Below are 21,808 nucleotides of genomic sequence, written 5' to 3'. Positions count from 1 at the left end.
GGTTATATCTTGCCATACGTTTATATTGGTTTGTAAGGTGATTACTCACAATCGTTATTTGAAAATCCTGTTTGTGAGATGTAGATTCATTTCAATACAGAAATTTCGTCTATATATTTCACAAGTGTATAACACGGAGAAGCTCTGAAGGTCCATTACTCCCATTTTGTTTGGGTGTGAACCATCGATGTTTACAGCAATATCACAGAATAAGATGATGATGGTAGAAAGAACTATGGGCGTCATGTGGCAAATATTACATGCATATCGGACAATGAGTTGTCAATCTGTATGAAAAGATTTCCAATACAACCATATTATTGAGAAGGAATGTTTACATGCTATACTCTCGTACTAGTATTACAGGGTTCTTGTGGCGTTCACCTTAGACACACATCTTTTTAACGATGTTTAAAAAAAAGACAGAACCAATTTAATGTCATATTTCCCTATTTTTTAAATATAACTAAAAGTCTTTTATCTGACAAGAATACCCCTATTTAGCGAACAAGTAATTTATTCTTTTTTCTGTTATTAAATACCAAGAAAGAAAATAAATCCCGAAATTAATTTGAAACTTTGATACTCAAAAGTTTCCCAGCAAAATATTCACATTCCCTGGGGATAATTAGTGTTCGTCCAGTGGCATATATAACAATTGTGATGACGAATTACTTCCTTTGTTCGAGAACAATCTAATTGAAATATAAATCTGTGATTTTACTAGGTCCACAGCTTCAATGAACCAAAGCAAAAGTTATACATCGACCTGTATTTAAATCAAATTGGTTCTCTTCTTCTTCTGGTATACAATAGTCTATCGACATTCGATGATTACATACTGTTGGCATACGTGGACTAGTCTATTTACAACACTTTTACCCCTATTTATTCAAAATATATGTTTTTTTCTTATGTTCAATGTATACATGTATATATTTTAAATTGCGCTATAGTTCCATAACTTTCTATCCAGTCGTATAAACGAATCGTCGACAAGTGCGTACATTTTTTTAAATCAATATTTCTGGTCTGTTCCAATCTGTCCTTCACTATTGACAATGACTATATATTCCATTTTCCCAAATTCACCCTTGGAAAAAATATTTAAATAGATTTTAATTTCATCAAATCTTATTTTTTGGGTATTATTTATATGTTTATGAATTATATTCTTTACACCAGAAATGTTATTTATAAACAAGCGTATGAGTTTAGTAATGACAAGTAAGACAAAGTTGTATATTATTCATCTGATAGTTCAAAATGGAAAGTTATAAGTTATAAGTTATCAGCCGTGTACACTGATCAATACCTGCAGAAGTGAAACGATGCATGAACTTGCAAGCCCGACAGGAAATCGCTTGAATACCTGGACGTGTCACCTCACACCCCTCACAATACCTTTGGAAGTAATACCTTTAGCCATGCTGGTGATCAGATGAGGGAAGATCAAAATATATTTGTTTATTACTTTAAAGAATTATGAACAAATTAGATTTTCGAAAACAATTTTCACGGAACACTTATTTATGATTTCAACTTTGACTTTTCACCTAATTCCAATATCAACAGTTTAAAAACAACAGACCATGGTAATTTAAAAAAAGTAAGAATATTTTTCGTATCAAGTTAGTTAGTCGGATAAAACAACCGTACGATTGACAAGATATCGACACGCAATTACGACTACATCGGTTACTGTAGTTTTGTTTCTTTGTGGTTTACAGACATATCGTTTTTATTAATCGGGAAAGAAGACAAAATGGCGGATCGCAGAGAATTGATACTCTAAATTTAAAATCGATGGTGATCGCTTATCTAGCGGAATAAAACTTTAATATCTATGAATTTGAGCATTTTTATACAGAATGAACATAATATCAATTTTTGATTTTTTTGCGAAGTTTCCCTTTAAACGATTTTTGGAAAATGGTAGGACAAATCATGAAGTAAATGCGATGCAACAGTGAAACAAGTTTGTTGATGCTACGAACATGACGATCGAGTATGAGCATACTCATAATGAGTCTCATGCAGTAATGTGATTTTGACAATCATTTTTTGAAAAGGGGCATCAACTTTTAAAAGTTGTATGAAAATGACCGAAATTAGGTGAACAAATTTCCGGATCCTTGTTACAGTATTATAAATATCACAAGTCTGAATGATTTTACCTATTTCTACACACCATGATGTTTTAGTTACAAACAATGCAATAGGAAAGACTTATGTGAATTCTACAGTGAAAATTTTCACCTTAAAGATGATAAAGAAACCATATTTTTATTCTTCTCCTTGTAGCAAGATATCTTTTGTTTTGATTTAGTGCTGTTTGCATGTCTTATTGATTGATTGATTAGGTTTTTTTTAATAAACACCACTTTCATTAATATCGGCTATTTTATTGCGTTCGAGTTATATTAGTGGCAGAAGCCAGAATGCTCGAGAGAAACACTTAACTTCGGTAGGAAAATTTTATGTATAACCATGACTGTTCTCTGTTCAATGATACTTCAGCATTACAAGTACTGTACCCTTCAACCTTAGCCAGTAGTAAAATAAATTGTAAATTTTACTTTTCTGTAGAGAAATAATTTCACTAACTGTTTAAATATTAAAAATTCAAAGAATTGCAATTTTATCACTTAACTAGTATACATTTTTGTTTAGGGGCCAACGGAAGCACGCCTCCGGGTGCAGCATTTTCTTGCTGTGTTGAAGACCCATTGGTGGCCTTCAGCTATTATCTGCTCTTTGGTCAGGTTGTTGTCTCTTTGATACACTCCCCATTTCCATTCTCAATTTTAACACAATATTGTACCTTCACAGTTAAATGTTGTTGGATTATACAGGAATCCTGTATTACACTGGCATCTGAAACTATCTTCCGTGTCAAAACATTCACCATTCTTACATATGTTGTTTCCAAATATCTCACATTCATTTATACCTGAAAATACATTTTCAATACAATGACAATTTATTACTTCAAGTTGAAATAAAATAAAAATGCGACCATAGTACAGATACCTCACATGTAAATAAAATATACAAGAGTCAATGTAATAATTTTAATCTACTGTAATAAGCCATAATAAGCATTGTGTAAAAGTTTCATAATACTTGGTTGAAGCAAAATAAAGTTTTAAAGCAGAAATGACAAAATCACCAATTCATAAAGGGACATAACTCGTGAAAAAGAACTCACCTTAATTTGAATTTGATCTTTTTGGTGCAATAAGCATTGTGTATAAGTTTCATACTATTTGGTTTAGGCAAATTGCAACGTAAAGTTAGAGAGCAGAAACGGCAAATTCACCATTTTTTCATCTATAAAGGAACATAACTCAAACAAAGTGAGGCCACCTAAATTTTAATTTGATCTGTGTTTGGTGGTAATAAGCATTGTGTATAAGTTTTGATTGGTACAGACTTCAAAAATTTGATGGTCTCTAATTATCTAAGAAAGATAGAAGAATGAATAGAAAATAATTATTTAAAATTTATGCATAGCAGAATGAAAAATAAAGAACCCTCCTACTGTTCCTTAAATTTATTTCTTGAACAGCTTTGACAAAGAAAGTATTCTAATGTTCTGATTTTGAAGAACTTTTGAAATAATTGTAACAAAATATAATATGAGGACACGTTTCAAAAATGTTATATTCTGGTAGGAAACCAATTCTAAATTTCAGGCATCATCATACAATAAAATACACAATCAAAAACTAAGAAACATTATCTTTTTAATAGATGTATAAAATCCTATATAGAAATTTTCCAAATCTCAAAAACAGGTATTTTTTCAAAGTTATCAAAATTTAAACAACATATTTCTACTCACGACTGATGTCTTTTGGTCCACATAGCTCACTATAGTTTCCTGAAAGTACAAAAAACAATGGTCTAAATAAAAATATTACAAAAACAGAACAAAAGATAAAAATGTTCACGCCATAACTAGAATCATAACATTACTATAAATATATACTATTTCTTTTGTTTTATATCCATGACAGTTATGACATAGAAGTTAAATCTGTCCATAATTTTATTTTTTTAAATTATCTAGAAATCATACATAGAACTTTTCTTGCAACAGATAACAGGTCATTATATTCAAAATTCAAAATATATCTGCATGATTTAATTTCTGGTTTTCTTTTGTCACATGACTTTATAAAAAAAAGCTTGGTTTACTGATGTGTGATCTTCAATCAAAGTACAATGTTGCTTGATCAAAACATTTTTTTCTGAAACTTATTAAAATACTTTTTATTGTAAGTCTCTTACTATCAAATTATGTAAAATCTGCATGGAATATTCGATCTTATATAGTCTCATAACTTTATATGTTATTGTATTATACTATTGTTCTCTGCTGTCTATTCATGTTTTATATAATGTAATATATGTTGTTAATTTTGCCATAGCATGTCTATTCTTTTGCAATAAAGATTTCATTCATTCATTGTATTAATTGACTTACCAGATCCAGCATCTGGGCATACTTCACAGGGAGAATTCCAAGCTTTACCAAGTGAACTACAACAACACATCTTCTTTGTGACGTTAGATGACAAAGGACTTTCACACACCAGTTGGTATGGTCTTCTTCTCTGTGTAAAGTAGGACGAATAACAGTTTCCTTTCCTCATATCTAAAAAAGAAACATCTCATAATATAAAATCATGTGTATTACTTTATTTAGGCATGTGAAACCCAGTAAATGAATCTAAGTTACTTTTTTCAGGGGCGGATCCAGCCATTTTAAAAAGGGGAGTTCCCAACCCAGGACAAAAAGGGGGGGGGTGTTCCAACTATATGTACCCATTCAAATGCATTTGATCGTCCAAAAAAAGGGGTGTTCCAACCCCCGGAGCCCTCCCCCTGGATCCACCACTGCTTTTTTTACTTTGTTTTGGTGCACTAGAGAAATCGTTTCAACTGACATTTGGTTTTAATCATAAGTGTTTATATGACAACAACAAAATTCAGAAAAAACACTTACAATCACCAATTCTGTCCTTGTTAAAAAAAAATAATGTTAAAATGGTTACAAAAGAATACAGTTTTATACTCATACTCTCTAGAATGCTCCTGCCAAAAAGCTGAAATGCTAAAATAACATGGCTTGTTGAAAAAAAAGGTTTCTGTTCAGTTATTACAAATTGAGTATTACTTCAAAATATTGTTTATGAATTCAAGCCAGACATCTTAAAATAATACTAACCCATGCAACCTTTTTCCCCAATCATGGGTACATATCCATCAGGACACATGCACTTAAAGCTTCCTTGTATATTGGCACATGTCCCTTCTCCACATAATGAAGGATTCTCTCTACATTCATTAATATCTAAAATATAAAAAATCAATAAAAAACAAATTCCATTATTTTTTTTTTTAATTTTCAGTATAAATTATAAATTTAAGAATTTTTTAACAGTTGATTTCCATCCTCATTTGTCTATACATGGCATTTGATTAGGTTTTGCAAATGAAATGACAGCCTTGGTGGTCTTGCATTTGCCTTGAATGTGGTAGAACAATAAGACTTTGAATGCTTTGTAGCTCGAAATGTTTTACAAACAGCTGTCTATTGCTGCAGACTGCATGTTAATCACTAGGTGTATACAGGTTATTTGTGTTGTTGAGTTGTTTTCTCGATAGCATATACTCCCATCATCATATTCTGAGTTTTCCTGATAATACTAAAATTGAGAATGGAAATGGGGAATGTGTCAAGACAATTTTCAGATAAAAACATACCTATACACCTGTGACCTTGTAATCTATAACCAGTAGGACATATACACACATATCCTCCATAGGTATTCTGACATTCTCCTCCTTCACAAATACCAGAGATTTCTACACATTCGTTTATGTCTAATAAAATAAAACAAACAGTTCACATCCATACAGAGCAACATAGCCATTTCAGAATCTAGTGCATTCTGGGTAATATTTTCAAAAATGTACACCAAAACGTTGTGATGGGTTGAAAGTGTCCAAAACAATGGAAATTCAACCAATGTGGTGACGTTATTTTCATTTTGGGGTACAAACAATGAAATTAGCAATACTCCTATAGATTCTGAAACGGTCAATTATAATATCCATAAAGTCATATTGGGAATTACCTGAAGAAATGAACTAATGGATCTTTAATGTTATATTGACAGTATTTTTTTTCCAAATATCTACAATCAATCATCCATTGTTGGCCGAACATCAAGTTATTTTAAGCATATTCAGAACAAAACAAAATATCATCTATTATACCATTACTTTTGTAGAGTTGAGTGTTTTCCTGTCCATATTTTTTTTTTTGCATGCTAATAAGTTCATTGATAAATATTAAAGACAGGGAGGGGAGGGTAGTGATCTATTCACAGAAATATTGTCAGTGAATGTTTGATAACAAATCTGTAATTTGGAGAAAAATTGGGTCTTGATCACAGATTTTTGTTTGCATGTGATTAATTTACTGTGAATTCAGAAAATATGGATTTATTATAGTTTTTTTTTATTATTGCAATTATCAATTAATGCACAAAATTATGATTTTAATAATTGAGATTTTTGCGATTTCAATTAAATTTCTGAATTGACAGTATTTTACAACTTTCTGTTGCTGTAGATTGCATGTTGCCACTCTTTTGGTTATATGGGTAGGTGGGTTGTTGTCTCATTGAACTTTACCCCATACTTCATATTAGTTTAAACAAGAATGTGTTCATAGTACACAGATGCCCCACTCGCACTATCATTTTTTATGTTCAGTGAACCATGAAATTGGGGTCAAAACTTTAATTTGGAATTAAAATTAGAAAGATCATATCATAGGGAACATGTGTACTAAGTTTAAAGTTGATGTAACTTTAACTTCATCAAAAACTACCTTTACCAAAAACTTTAACCTGAACTTTGCACTATCATTTTCTATGTTCAGTGGACCATAAAATTGGGTCAAAACTATAATTTGGCATTTAAATTAAAAAGATCATATCATGGGGAACATGTGTACTAAGTTTCAATTTGATTGGACTTCAACTTCATCAAAAACTACCTTGACCAAAAATTTTAACCTGATGTGAACGGACGCAGGCACAGACCAGAAAACATAATGCCCCTCTACTATCGTAGGTGGGGCATAATAAAAACTACTCTTTCTTACCATCTATACCTCCTGTTGTGGTGTTTCCTGGTTTGAATCCTGTACCACCTGGACAGAGGGATTTATACTCAGCTAAAAATAAAGAAATGCAATAATTAGTTTGATACCTTCCTGTGATAATTTACAGGTATGGAAAAAACAACTTTCCAAAGTGATCTTCATCATAGAATACCCTGTATAAAATTTTAAAAAAGGAAAAGCTATCTTTCTTAAATGGAAAATTTTAAATATCACATAACTAAAATTTATTGATTATATTAACAGTACAAAGAAGAAGGTTCACGAAGTGATAAAATTGGCCCTAAATTTTTGATGTCTTTTAAATCCATCCAAACAATTACAAAATTTCAAATAGAAATACTTGTGATAATACTGTTAAGACTAAAATATTCTTTTTTGGCACCTTCCTTTAAAATTTTTGAAGCTATGACCCCTTAACTATACATTATTTGTATTTTAGGTCAATTTGGTAAATTTTGTCCAAAATTTTAATTGTTTTTGGCATAATTAACCTTGGCCGCCCTTCCACAATCCAAAAAGTTTTTATATTGATGAATTCTATATCACATTTGGAATCTTTTGGTTATAAAACATTTTGGATCGTAGGTGGCAGCCAAATTTTTCCTAAAGCTAAATTTTAGGTCTGAAATTTGCCCAAAATCATCATAATTTGTCAAAATGTCCAAAATGGGCCTAATTTTGAGAGTATTATGTTCTATTATGAAAGGAACTGATTTATTGAGCATCAACACTTTTGAAATAGACCCATTTACGAACCAATCTGTGAACTTTTTGGTGTTTTATGATAAAGTTGATACTTAAGGCCATTTTGGGCCATAAGTGAACCTTGTCCTTTGACTGAACAAGATGCCCATTTTGACAAATAATATTTCTTCAGTGATGCTTGAGTGTACTGTTGAAAATATTTCTGAAATTCTAACAAGAGTTTGACATAAATTTCTACATACATGATCCATTTCTTGGACAGTGCTCACACATGCCTCTTGCTTCACCCCATCCTCTACCAACAGAACAACAACATGAAGATCGTAATAAGTTTCTACCAATCTCTCCTCTACATCTACCCACTCCTTGTGATACAGCAGGCCCTTCCAAATAGCAGGTACCAATTCTTAAATCTAAAATGGAATTTCATGAAGATTAGACAGTTAATTATTTAAAGCTTACCTTTTAAAGTAAGGTTCTTCAAATATTATATTTTTTTTTTGTGCACTTCTTTTAATAAATCAGATTCCAAATATGTTCTTACCCAAGACAACATAGTTTTGGTTAGGACTTACTTCTTTGCTGAAAAACTTTAAAAAAAAATTGTTTTACATTGTTTTATCAGGGCTTTTTATAGCTGACTATGTGGTATGGGCTTTTCTCATTGTTGAAGGCCGTACGGTGACCTATAGTTGTTAATGTCTGTGTCATTTTGGTCTCTTGTGGACAGTTGTCTCATTGGCAATCATACCACATCTTCTTTTTTATATATTCATCTATGATCATATTCTTTATGGAGTTTTAATTTTTTTTTGATTTAAATTTTCTTTCCAATACTACTACTGACTGTACTAAAGGAGTTTTTTTTAAGGTGACGGGCAAAAAACATTTGAATTCGTGGTTCACTTGTACCCACGAAACCAACAAAAATTGGTATCCAACGTATAATAATGAATCCACAGTATTCTTCTAATATATCTAACATAGTCTTACCAATACAAGCTGTTCCAGATGGTGTCAGTGTAAAGTTTGGTGGACACTGACAGATGTATTTCCCGCTGGTGTTTATGCATGTTCCGTATCTACAATTATCTGGGTTCAAACATTCATTTATATCTGAAAGTATGAACATATGTGTTGAACGTCTAAAGATTCAGCATTTTTAAACAATATCAAATAGCATTTAAATTAAGGTGGTACCTAACACTACAGGGAGATAACTCTTGTAAAATCAGCTTAACGTCTTAATTATGATGTGTTGTTAAAGGAATATTAAGCTTCTCAATGATCAAAATAAGTGTTTGTCAAATTGCTATATAAGTAGTGTAATATTTCTGACAAAATGGTTGGTTCACATTTTTGAGATTTTAATATTTTTGTCAAAGGGTCAAAGTAAATACTTTGTCAAAATTTTATGAAAATTAAACGAGCCAAATTAATTTTAGTGAAAGTATTGGGTACCACCTTAACTTTCTTTTTCTATAATGAATTTGTTAAGACCAAAAAGTTTATAGTACTCTAATAGTGTGTAAAAACCACATTTAAATGTGTAAAAATTTTAGTAAGAACAGGTATCAGTAATTATTATCTTATGCAATGTTAAAACAAATTGCTAATCTGTATCAAATAATAAACCATCATTCATGGAACTGAGGAAATGTCTCTTAGTCACTCATTTATTTTATACATATCAAAAGATATCTAACTGTTTCCATCAGACAAAATTGTTTTCAGAAACCAGTCCTTAAATAAAACATGATACAAATATTATACCTGTACAATTTCCACCTGTCTGGTCCAGTGTATAGCCCTGTGCACAGTTACATCTGAAGTGTCCATATGTATTCTCACATTGTCCATTAACACACAAGTGCTTGAATATACACTCATCAATGTCTGAAAATTAAACAAAACATGATGAGAAAATCTGTATAAAAATAGTCTATACTAATAAAATGAAGATTTTGGATCAGAACAAAAATGTTGCCTTGCACAATGCCATCTAGAGACCCCTTTCAATGTTGGTGCAAGGGATCTTATCCCGCAGTTCAGAGTGTGGCACTCTATCTACACTGCCAAAAAAAAGTCTGAAGAAGACCATAGTGACCATATCTGTTCCCCAGTCACCTTTGGGGTGCTCATATACTCTTTCTTATAGTTTTACAAAAGTTTACATCAAAGGTAGATGAATATGCATTGTTCTACATAATTTACATTTCAAATGGCATAAGTCCTGTAAGAATAGTTAGATGGAGATGATTTTTAAAGTTGTCAGAGACAAAGTCTAACAAAATTTCATTGAATTCTGTCAAATAATGAAGTTTTGAGAGCCCTTTAAAGACTAATCATTCCTTGAAACCAATTCAGGACCTTTTTTCCTTACACAAAGTTGCAGCTGTGATAATAAAATCTCAAAACTATAGATAAATAAATCAAACTATAACTGTTATAGAGTTGAAATGAGCATCTTGAAATTCCAAATACACATTATTATTTTTGCAAAACATGTCCAATTGCATTATCAATTTGCAAGTTTCATGTTGTTTTTTGTTTGGTTTTTTTTTTTATCTTAGCGTAATGCAACTAGTTCTATACCTTGGCAAGCTTTTTCATCTTCAGATGTAGTAAATCCCATCTCACATTCACACCTATAACTGCCTGGAATGTTTATACATTGTCCATTCTGACAGGATAATCTGTCTACAGTACATTCATCCACATCTTCAAAATATTTTTATAAATTTGAAACAAGAATCTAGATATACATAAATAATACGCAATCATGGAGATCAAAATTAATTGAAAATGAGGCAATTGCCAGCAAAATGGTCAATAGATTATCTTCACATTTAGATGGCATCCAACATTGACTACCATTGTTTTCTTGTGGTATTTATACTAAAATTGATCTTAATACAAATATAACTGTCCTTAAAAAAAATAACATTTATAATTAACTCCATATTTTTTTTTGGAGGATATGTATGGGAGTTATGGACTACCAGTACTGATAATATTTGTATTTCTGAGTATTTTTGTTGGCAACCAATATCAACATAAAAAATTTCAAGATTAATGTTAGGCACTTGACAAGAAAAAACCACTCTTTTCTACCACAGAGTTTTAAAATTAAGTAAAACATACCTCTACAATGGAAGCCATCACCAGTATAGCCATCATCACAAACACATCTAAAACTGCCAGGTACATTTATACAGGTGGCATCTATATCACAGCCACCATTGTTACGTGTACATTCATTTACATCTACAAACATATTTATATCAAATTATATAGAAAAGTATAACACGTATACTGTAAACTAACTAGTTAGAAACTTCTGTCTGTAAATATTTCTTTATTATATAGAAGCTACCATTTATAACCTACCCCCTACAAGTAAACAACCCAATACAGCCAGAATTACACGAACCTTAGCTCAGGACCAAAAATTACCAGTATTGTCAGTTTAATATAAACCTTACCTCTACAGGTAAATCCATCACCACTATAGCCTGGTCTGCAGTCACACTTGAATGAACCAATGGTATTGATACAAACTGCTTGAGGATCACATCTAGCTGAACCTTCAGTACACTCATCCAAGTCTGAAATAAACGTAAGATGTGATGGTAATATATTTCTCGAATTTTTGTGCTATTTTCACATTTCCTGACCGGTGTGAGAAAAATATGTCTCCTCACTAGTCAAAAATCTGTTCTCGGCAAATGATTGGTTAAAATTTAATTGTAACGTTAAATTTTCTTATTTTCTTCCGAATTTTCTTATTGTGAAGTCATGAAAAAAGGCGAACATGCAAGATGACGTCACATCAAAAGTACACAACTTTCCTCAAATCTTTGAAAAAGAAGGACGAAAATCATAAGAGAAACAGATTACATCACTGTAAATCGTGTATAACGATAATTTCTCCACTCTCAACAGTTAAATTCTAATTATTTAAAAAGCTTGGCAAGCCTCGTGCTTTAAATAATAAAATTTAACTGTTTCGAGTGGAGAAATATTGTAATACACTTGTTGCGGTTGTGGAATCTATATATATCATTCCTAAAAGAGATTGCAACAGGAATTTAACTTAAGGCGAAGTGTACGTAATTGCACGCCTCTAGCGGAATACGGGATTAAAAACGTTCGTCGTTAGTTATGCAAGTTATCTCCCTTACTCCAAGAAAGGACACACTAAAGAGAAACTACTTTCTGCGGTCTATAATGAATCCAACAAGCACGCCTGTGCTGTCTTAAACCTCATAGAAATTATCTCAATAACTCAAATTAGAAATCACAGCATTCTGTACGTTGTTCTGTGTGCAGCCTGACTTAAAAACACTGTTGTTTTTTTTGTTTTTTTGTTTGTTTTTGTTTTAGACGCGTAGGAGAAGGCATTTCGTGTTTATGAAATCAACAGAAAGAAAAAACGCCTCACAACAACATTATAAACAAATAAACAAATAAACATGTAACAATTTTTCTTCTATTGATATCAAATTAATTAAAATGAAACCTGAATTGACCCAACAATATCGTTTTAAAAAGCCGTAGTCTTGAATGAAAAACACAGTACTCAACATAAAGTTTTATAATAGGTTACAAATAATTAATGAAAGACGTGTGGATTTAATTGTTTTATTAAAAAGACGTTGAAATGTTCGAATTTTGTGCAATTGAAAATTTAAGGACATGATTTATATTCATATAAGATATCAGACTATACCAAGAGAATAATTTGACCACTAGTGCAACACTTACAAGTCGGAAGAACAAAGACGGAAAACAAAAAAAAATAAACAAATTAAGCCCCAAAAATTACTCAGTAACTTAAAAGTTGTCTAATTCTAACATTTATCTTAAAATAAGTAAAAATTGTGTCATTCAACTCCCAGTTTTCAACTTTTTCTACATGTGCAGAAAATAGGTGTCTTCTATTCCGTCCGCAATTTATGGGAAAACTAAATCTAAATTTAGAACCATATTGAAATTGAAAGTACACATGTAAAATAAAATATAACATGTCATTTCTTCTTTCACAAATTCCAATTTCAAAGAGATATATAGCGAAATCTGTTTTCTTTTATTGTGGGCTGTGTGCATCATTCAAAATTAGAGAATGTAAGTATCAAGTCTCAATTCAAGATTATGAATGAAAAGAATATAGAATTACGGGGGGGGGGATAGGACCTTTATCGGAACTCCGGGATCGGGTGATTTTAAGCTCGGGATTTCGGGATTGACTCTTTCGGGGTCCAGGAATTCTATTTCCGAATTTCGGGTAGTCGGGATTTAATTTTTTTTTAATTCGGAACCTCGGGATTTCGGGATCTGGATCCCTCCTTCCCCCGCCCCTCTCCCCCCCCAAATTGATTGGATAAAATGAATGGATTGCCGCCCCTAATTCAAACTGAAGTCCTATAAACTGACTGGTATTCGAGTTTATTAAAAGAAATAATTGGTATATCTGACTCATATTAATTCAATACCGTAATGCCGAAAAACAATCATTTGTTTCCGCGAATTTCGAACAACTAGAAATATATTCCCCAGTTTCAATTTGAGTAACTTGAATAATTCAAGCCCTTTCCATGTCCGATTTTCTCCCACACGAGAAATGTAGCATTCGTACATCAGCTGAATAATACGACTGAATTATTCGGGTTACAATTTGTGTAAATCCCGAATGCACATAAAAGTAAAGGTCCAGCCTGACTTTCGGAAAAGGACTTTTGTAGATTTCAGATTGATTTCCAGAAATAAAAATCATACAAAAATGTTTCACGCAAATATTCGTCTTCAGACGTGTAAAGTTATACAACGGTTACTAGCCGGTCTGGATTGTAATAAAAAGAAGAGCATGCAATGCATAAAATATATAATGTCGTGGGTCAGGGATGTGTTGAATTATAGATGCGTATGCGGCACATAGATAAGATTAATTTACCCAAATGTACTAAGAATTACCACACAACTTAAAATTTACTTAAATATTGATTTGTTATCCTGTGTCAGACAGATGGCTGATATTCTGAGAAGAGACCTTGATGAAATGAAGATTTATGGGAACAGAGATTTTGAAAACACGTCGCAGTGTTTAGATTTTAACAAAAATAAGGCAACAAGGTCGAAAATAGTTCTAGTTCATAATGAAGAAAATGTCAACCGTTTTCTAGCTTGGCGATTTCCGCACGCACCCGAATATAATAGACAAATACAATACAATAGTACGCAAAACGTAAGATAAAGAACTAAAGACCGAGCAACACGAACTCTCAACAAAACGGTATATATTTCATACAAGTATAGAACTATATGAAGCGTCGTAACTGTTGCGCCGACGTCAATAACGTTGTCGTTGTTTTTTTGTTTTTTTTACACTCAAGATTCAACTTTAACAGAGTATAGCTTGAAAAGTAGCACGGTTGCTAAGGACTTTCTTTGCACCAATCGATTCCTCAGACATTTTAGAATCGTCTTATAATTTAAAAAAAAAATCGATTGTCAAATATAATAGAAAATCTTGGAAATGTAACAATTCCTGCCGAATTTCACGATTTTCCCTATATATCCTTTGTAATTTTGGTGTATGAAGCTGTTAACTTCAACAGCTCGTATCTCAAAAACGAAAACGGTTACCCCCTTTTTTAATTTTATTTTCCGATTTACTTTTACAAGCAGAATCTACATGTAAAATTTTTAAAAAATCCATTGTGTAGTTTAATTACGTACACTTCGCCTTAAGCAAATACCGAGATAAATTTTAAAATAATGCGCATCTAAACTGCAATCCTAAAAACTATCAATATACAAACATTTAAAGAGTTGATTGAACAAAAGAAATACAGTATCTTTGCTGTATCTATTGGAAACCTGAGATCAAAGAGCATTTTCTGTTTCATATAATCATGTTTTTATATACTTAACATGACAGTACCCAAATTGCATCTATTTTTTACAGTTTTTTCACCTACGTTTTTTATGATCCAGACAAAAGTTTCCATTCTGTGTTTATTTTGTAGATGTATCCTTGAATATATAGTAACACCAATTTAATTTTGAATCCATATTGAATTATAGAAACTAGAGGCTCTAAAGAGCCGGTGTCGCTCACCTTGGTCTATGTAAATATTAAACAAAGGAAGCAGATGGATTCATGACAAAATTGTGTTTTGGTGATGGTGATGTGTTTGTACATCTTACTTTACTGACCATTCTTGCTGCTTACAATTATCTTTATCTATAATGATTGGCCCAGTAGTTTCAGTGGAAAATGTTAGTAAAAATTTACAAATTTTATGAAAATTGTTAAAAATTGACTATAAAGGACAATAACTCCGTAGGGGGTCAATTGACCATTTTGTTCATGTTGACTTATTTTTAGGTCTTACTTTGTTGTACATTATTGCTGTTTACAGCTTATCTCTATCTATAATAATATTCAAAATAACAGAAAATAGCAAAATTTCCTTAAAATTACCAATTCAGGGGCAGCAACCCAACAACCGGTTGTCCGATCCATCTGAAAATTTCAGGGCAGACAGATCTTGACCTCATAAACAATTTAACCCCATCAGATTTGCTCTAAATGCTTTGGTTTTTGAGTTATAAGCCAAAAACTGCATTTTACCCCTATGTTCTATTTTTAGCCATGGCGGCCATCTTGGTTAGATTGCCGGGTCAACGGACACATTTTTTAAACTAGATACCTCAAAGATGATTGTGGCCAAGTTTAAATTAATTTGGCCCAGTAGTTTCAGAGGAGAAGATTTTTGTAAAAGATTACTATGATTTATGAAAAATGGTTAAAAATTGACTATAAAAGGCAATAATTCCTAAAGGGGTCAACTTATTTGTAAATCTTACTTTGCTGAACATTATTGCTGTTTACAGTTTATCTTTATCTATAATAATATTCCAGATAATAACCAACTAGAGGCTCTAAAGAGCCTGTGTCGCTCACCTTGGTCTATATGTGAATATTAAACAATGGACACAGATGGATTCATGACAAAATTGTGTTTTGGTGATGGTGATGTGTTTGTAGATCTTACTTTACTAAACATTCTTGTTGCTTACAATTATCTCTATCTATAACAGTACTTTCTGTGGAAAATGTTATTGAAAATCTTCAAATTTTAAGAAAATTGTTAAAAATTGACTATGAAGGGCAATAACTCCTTAGGGGGTAAATTGACTATTTTGGTCATACTGACTTATTTTTAGTTCTTACTTTGCTGTACATTATTGCTGTTTACAGTTTATCTCTATCTATAATAATATTCAAGATAATAACAAAAAAAAAGCAAAATTTCCTCAAAATTACCAATTCAGGGGCAGCAACCTAACAACCGAAAATTCCAGGGCAGATAGATCGTGACCTGATCAACAATTTTACTTCCTGTCAGATTTGCTCTTAATGCTTTGGTTTTTGAGTTATAAGCCAAAAACTGCATTTTACCCCCATGTTCTATTTTTAGCCATGGTGGCCATCTTGGTTTGTTGGCCGAGTTACCGGACACATTTTTTTAACAAGATACCCCAATGATGATTATGGCTACGTTTGGTTAAATTTGGCCCAGTAGTTTCAGAGGAGAAGATTTTTCTAAAAGATTACTAAGATTTACGAAAAATGGTTAAAAATTGACTATAAAGGGCAATAACTCCTAAATTGGTCAACTGACCATTTTGGACATGTTGACTTATTTGTAGATCTTACTTTGCTGAACATTATTGCTGTTTACAGTTTATCTCTATCTATAATAATATTCAAGATAATAACCAAAAACAGCAAAATTTCCTTAAAATTACCATTTCAGGGGCAGCAACCCAACAACGGAATGTCCGATTCATCTGAAAATTTCAGGGCAGATAGATCTTGACCTGATGAACAATTTTACCCCCATGTCAGATTTGCTATAAATGCTTTGGTTTTTGAGTTATAAGCTAAAAACTGCATTTTACCCCTATGTTCTATTTTTAGCCATGGTGGCCATCTTGGTTGGTTGGCCGGGTCACCGGACACATTTTTTAAACTAGATACCCCAATGATGATTATGGCCAAGTGTGGTTAAATTTGGCCCAGTAGTTTCAGAGGAGAAGATTTTTGTAAAAGATAACTAAGATTTACGAAAAATGGTTAAAAATTGACTATAAAGGGCAATAACTCCTAAAGGGGTCAACTGACCATTTTGGACTTGTTGATTTATTTGTAAATCTTACTTTGCTGAACATTTTTTCTATTTACAGTTTATTTTTATCTATAATAATATTCAAGATAATAACCAAAAATAGCAAAAATTTCCTTAAAATTACCAATTCAGGGGCAGCAACCTAACAACGGGTTGTCCGATTCATCTGAAAATTTCAGGGCAGTTAGATCTTGATCTGATAAACAATTTTACCCTGTCAAATTTGCTCTAAATGCTTTGGTTTTTGAGTTATAAGCCAAAAACTGCATTTTACCCGTATGTTCTATTTTTAGCCATGGCGGCCATCTTGGTTGATTGGCCGGGTCACCGGACACATTTTTTAAACTAAATACCCCAATGATGATTATGGCCAAGTTTGGTTAAATTTGGCCCAGTAGTTTCAGAGGAGAAGATTTTTCTAAAAGATTACTAAGATTTACGAAAAATGGTTAAAAATTGACTATAAAGGGCAATAACTCCTAAAGTGGTCAACTGACCATTTTGGTCATGTTGACTTATTTGTAGATCTTACTTTGCTGAACATTATTGCTGTTTACAGTTTATCTCTATCTATAATAATATTCAAGATAATAACCAAAAACAGCAAAATTTCCTTAAAATTACCATTTCAGGGGAAGCAACCCAACAACGAAATGTCCGATTCATCTGAAAATTTCAGGGCAGATAGATCTTGACCTGATGAACAATATTACCCCTGTCAGATTTGCTCTAAATGCTTTGGTTTTTGAGTTATAAGCCAAAAACTGCATTTTACCCCTATGTTCTATTTTTAGCCATGGCGGCCATCTTGGTTGGTTGGCCGGGTCACCGGACGCATTTTTTAAACTAAATACCCCAATGATGATTGTGTCCAAGTTTGGTTAAATTTGGCCCAGTAGTTTCAGAGGAGAAGATTTTTGTAAAAGTTAACGCAGGACGACGACGGACGCCGGACGCCGGACGCCGGACGCCAAGTGATGAGAAAAGCTCACTTGGCCTTTCGGCCAGGTGAGCTAAAAACAGCAAAATTTCCTTAAAATTACCAATTCAGGGACAGCAACCCAACAACGGGTTGTCCAATTCATCTGAAAATTGCAGGGCAGATAGATCTTGACATGATAAACAATTTTACCCCCATGTCAGATTTGCTCTAAATGCTTTTGTTTATGAGTTATAAGCCAAAAACTGCATTTTACCCAATGTTCTATTTTTAGCCATGGCGGCCATCTTGGTTGGTTGGCCGGGTCACTGGACTATTTTTTAAACTAGATACCCCAATGATGATTGTGGCCAAATTTGGTTTAATTTGGCCCAGTAGTTTCAGAGGAGAATATTTTTGTAAAAGTTAACGCAGGACGACGACGGACGCCAGACGCCAAGTGATGAGAAAAGCTCACTTGGCCTTTCGGCCAGGTGAGCTAAAAACAGCAAAATTTCCTTAAAATTACCAATTCAGGGACAGCAACCCAACAACGGGTTGTCCAATTCATCTGAAAATTGCAGGGCAGATAGATCTTGACATGATAAACAATTTTACCCCCATGTCAGATTTGCTCTAAATGCTTTTGTTTATGAGTTATAAGCCAAAAACTGCATTTTACCCAATGTTCTATTTTTAGCCATGGCGGCCATCTTGGTTGGTTGGCCGGGTCACTGGACTATTTTTTAAACTAGATACCCCAATGATGATTGTGGCCAAATTTGGTTTAATTTGGCCCAGTAGTTTCAGAGGAGAATATTTTTGTAAAAGTTAACGCAGGACGACGACGGACGCCGGACGCCAAGTGATGAGAAAAGCTCACTTGGCCTTTCGGCCAGGTGAGCTAAAAACAGCAAAATTTCCTTAAAATTACCAATTCAGGGACAGCAACCCAACAACGGGTTGTCCAATTCATCTGAAAATTGCAGGGCAGATAGATCTTGACATGATAAACAATTTTACCCCCATGTCAGATTTGCTCTAAATGCTTTTGTTTATGAGTTATAAGCCAAAAACTGCATTTTACCCAATGTTCTATTTTTAGCCATGGCGGCCATCTTGGTTGGTTGGCCGGGTCACTGGACTATTTTTTAAACTAGATACCCCAATGATGATTGTGGCCAAATTTGGTTTAATTTGGCCCAGTAGTTTCAGAGGAGAATATTTTTGTAAAAGTTAAAGACGCCGGACACAAAGTGATGAGAAAAACTTACTTGGCCCTGAAGGGCCAGTTGAGCTAAAAAGTGGTTGAACTGACCTCAAAACGATCCAGGATTCCATTATGTGGAGTACCCAAATGCAGCCATGCTTAAATTCACATCCTTAAAAATTGAACAGCAGATGTTTTGTTCTGTTTCTTCAAATGTTTAGAACAATTTGACAGAAGTCCATGTTTACTATCCATTTACGAAATGGATGCTTGTAACAATTTTAATTTGCTCATTTTTAAAAGATGACTTTTTGACAATATTGCACCACGATGTTTCCGTAGATTTACTTTTTCCAGTAAACACTTCATCTGTTGATATTTACTGTGAACGTTTTTTGTATATCTATAAATATATTCAGCTGAAAGATATATATGTATAATGTCAAATCCTTAAACAATAAGTGTTAGTCTCAAGGAAAACTTGTAAGATTTCCCCAGCTATTTTCATTAAATATATGAAATTTGGGTACTGTGTCGTTAGATATCTTAGGTCATTTGTAAAGTATACAATTTATATTTAAATGTACACCCTGGATCGATTCTGGCTCTTTGAAGGTCAAAGTATTTCTACATACAGTACCTGTACACCCAGGATCACTTGTACTTTCTTTGACAGAATATCCTGGATCACAAACACAGGTAAACGATCCATGTGTATTTCTACATACCTGTACACCCTGGATCACTTGTACTTTCTTTGACAGAATATCCTGGATCACAAACACAGGTAAACGATTCATGTGTATTTCTACATACCTGTACATCCAGGATCACTTGTACTTTCTTTGACAGAATATCCTGGATCACAAACACAGGTAAACGATCCATGTGTATTTCTACATACCTGTACACCCTGGATCACTTGTACTTTCTTTGACAGAATATCCTGGATCACAAACACAGGTAAATGATCCAAGTGTATTTCTACATACCTGTACACCCTGGATCACTTGTACTCTCTTTGACAGAATATCCTGGATCACAAACACAGGTAAACGATCCATGTGTATTTCTACATACCTGTACACCCTGGATCACTTGTACTTTCTTTGACAGAATATCCCGGATCACAAACACAGGTAAATGATCCAAGTGTATTTCTACATACCTGTACATCCAGGATCACTTGTACTCTCTTTGACAGAATATCCTGGATCACAAACACAGGTAAACGATCCATGTGTATTTCTACATACCTGTACACCCTGGATCACTTGTACTTTCTTTGACAGAATATCCTGGATCACATACACAGGTAAACGATCCATGTGTATTTCTACATACCTGTACACCCTGGATCACTTGTACTTTCTTTGACAGAATATCCTGGATCACAAACACAGGTAAACGATTCATGTGTATTTCTACATACCTGTACATCCAGGATCACTTGTACTTTCTTTGACAGAATATCCTGGATCACAAACACAGGTAAATGATCCAAGTGTATTTCTACATACCTGTACACCCTGGATCACTTGTACTCTCTTTGACAGAATATCCTGGATCACAAACACAGGTAAACGATCCATGTGTATTTCTACATACCTGTACACCCTGGATCACTTGTACTTTCTTTGACAGAATATCCCGGATCACAAACACAGGTAAATGATCCAAGTGTATTTCTACATACCTGTACATCCAGGATCACTTGTACTCTCTTTGACAGAATATCCTGGATCACAAACACAGGTAAACGATCCATGTGTATTTCTACATACCTGTACACCCTGGATCACTTGTACTCTCTTTGACAGAATATCCTGGATCACAAACACAGGTAAACGATCCATGTGTATTTCTACATTGTCCATTTCTACAGAAATCCTTTCCTAAGTTGCACTCATCTATGTCTGAAAGTATTTTAAATGTATAGTCAAGGGAGCAATAGCGACAGAGAATTACAAATTTTCAGGAGTAAAATTACTTTTGTTGACTTGCTGTGTCAAATTGACATTATCCTTATGTGCTCTCTGACAATATTCTTCAAAATATGTATTTTTTGTGGTAAAGAGAAAGAAGTTTATTGCAGAAAACTAGTATTTGGATTAAGCAATAAATAGCTTTAATTGAAGTTTACCACTAAAAAAACTCTTTTTAAATCTGTCACTACCTATCAGCTGAACAAGTATCTGTTTTTGAAAAGAAAGCAACCAAAAGTTAACTTATCTGAATAAATGCCATAAAATAAGTGGAAGAATATTTTTTAAATAGATTTTGGCTGTTGTCTGCTCTTTGGGCAGGATTGTTGTCTCTTAGACACATCCCCATCTTCATTCTCAATTTTATTCTGTATTATTTTACCAATTCTTTCATTAAAACATTAGACAACTTTTTATTTATTTTTTTTTATAATATTTTCAACATACCTATACAGTTTTTGTTATCATCAGTAGGAGCTAGACCACCTAGACATGTACATCTGTAAGACCCTTGTAAGTTGGTACATCTACCACTACTACATATATCTGGGTTCTCCTTACATTCATCAACATCTGCAACAAGAG

At 33.0% G+C, this 21,808-nt stretch overlaps 1 protein-coding gene across 1 annotated transcript in view; it reads right to left on the bottom strand.

Moving 5' to 3' along the window:
• LOC143072812 (fibrillin-1-like) overlaps positions 1-21,808 on the bottom strand; it is a 93,273-nt gene that overhangs the window by 31,216 nt on the left and 40,249 nt on the right. Inside the window, exons 28-41 of the mRNA XM_076247916.1 lie at positions 21,671-21,796; positions 21,023-21,154; positions 11,398-11,520; positions 11,057-11,179; positions 10,508-10,633; positions 9,686-9,808; positions 8,906-9,028; positions 8,155-8,325; positions 7,187-7,258; positions 5,776-5,895; positions 5,237-5,362; positions 4,493-4,663; positions 3,848-3,886; positions 2,825-2,953 (exon numbers count right to left, since the gene is read on the bottom strand). Coding sequence (XP_076104031.1) covers positions 2,825-2,953; positions 3,848-3,886; positions 4,493-4,663; positions 5,237-5,362; positions 5,776-5,895; positions 7,187-7,258; positions 8,155-8,325; positions 8,906-9,028; positions 9,686-9,808; positions 10,508-10,633; positions 11,057-11,179; positions 11,398-11,520; positions 21,023-21,154; positions 21,671-21,796 — 1,704 coding nt within the window. The remainder of the gene's footprint in view (positions 1-2,824; positions 2,954-3,847; positions 3,887-4,492; positions 4,664-5,236; positions 5,363-5,775; positions 5,896-7,186; positions 7,259-8,154; positions 8,326-8,905; positions 9,029-9,685; positions 9,809-10,507; positions 10,634-11,056; positions 11,180-11,397; positions 11,521-21,022; positions 21,155-21,670; positions 21,797-21,808) is intronic.

Source organism: Mytilus galloprovincialis, chromosome 4 (assembly GCF_965363235.1).
Source record: "Mytilus galloprovincialis chromosome 4, xbMytGall1.hap1.1, whole genome shotgun sequence".
NCBI lineage: Eukaryota > Metazoa > Mollusca > Bivalvia > Mytilida > Mytilidae > Mytilus > Mytilus galloprovincialis.
This window is presented reverse-complemented; position numbering and strand designations above follow the sequence as displayed.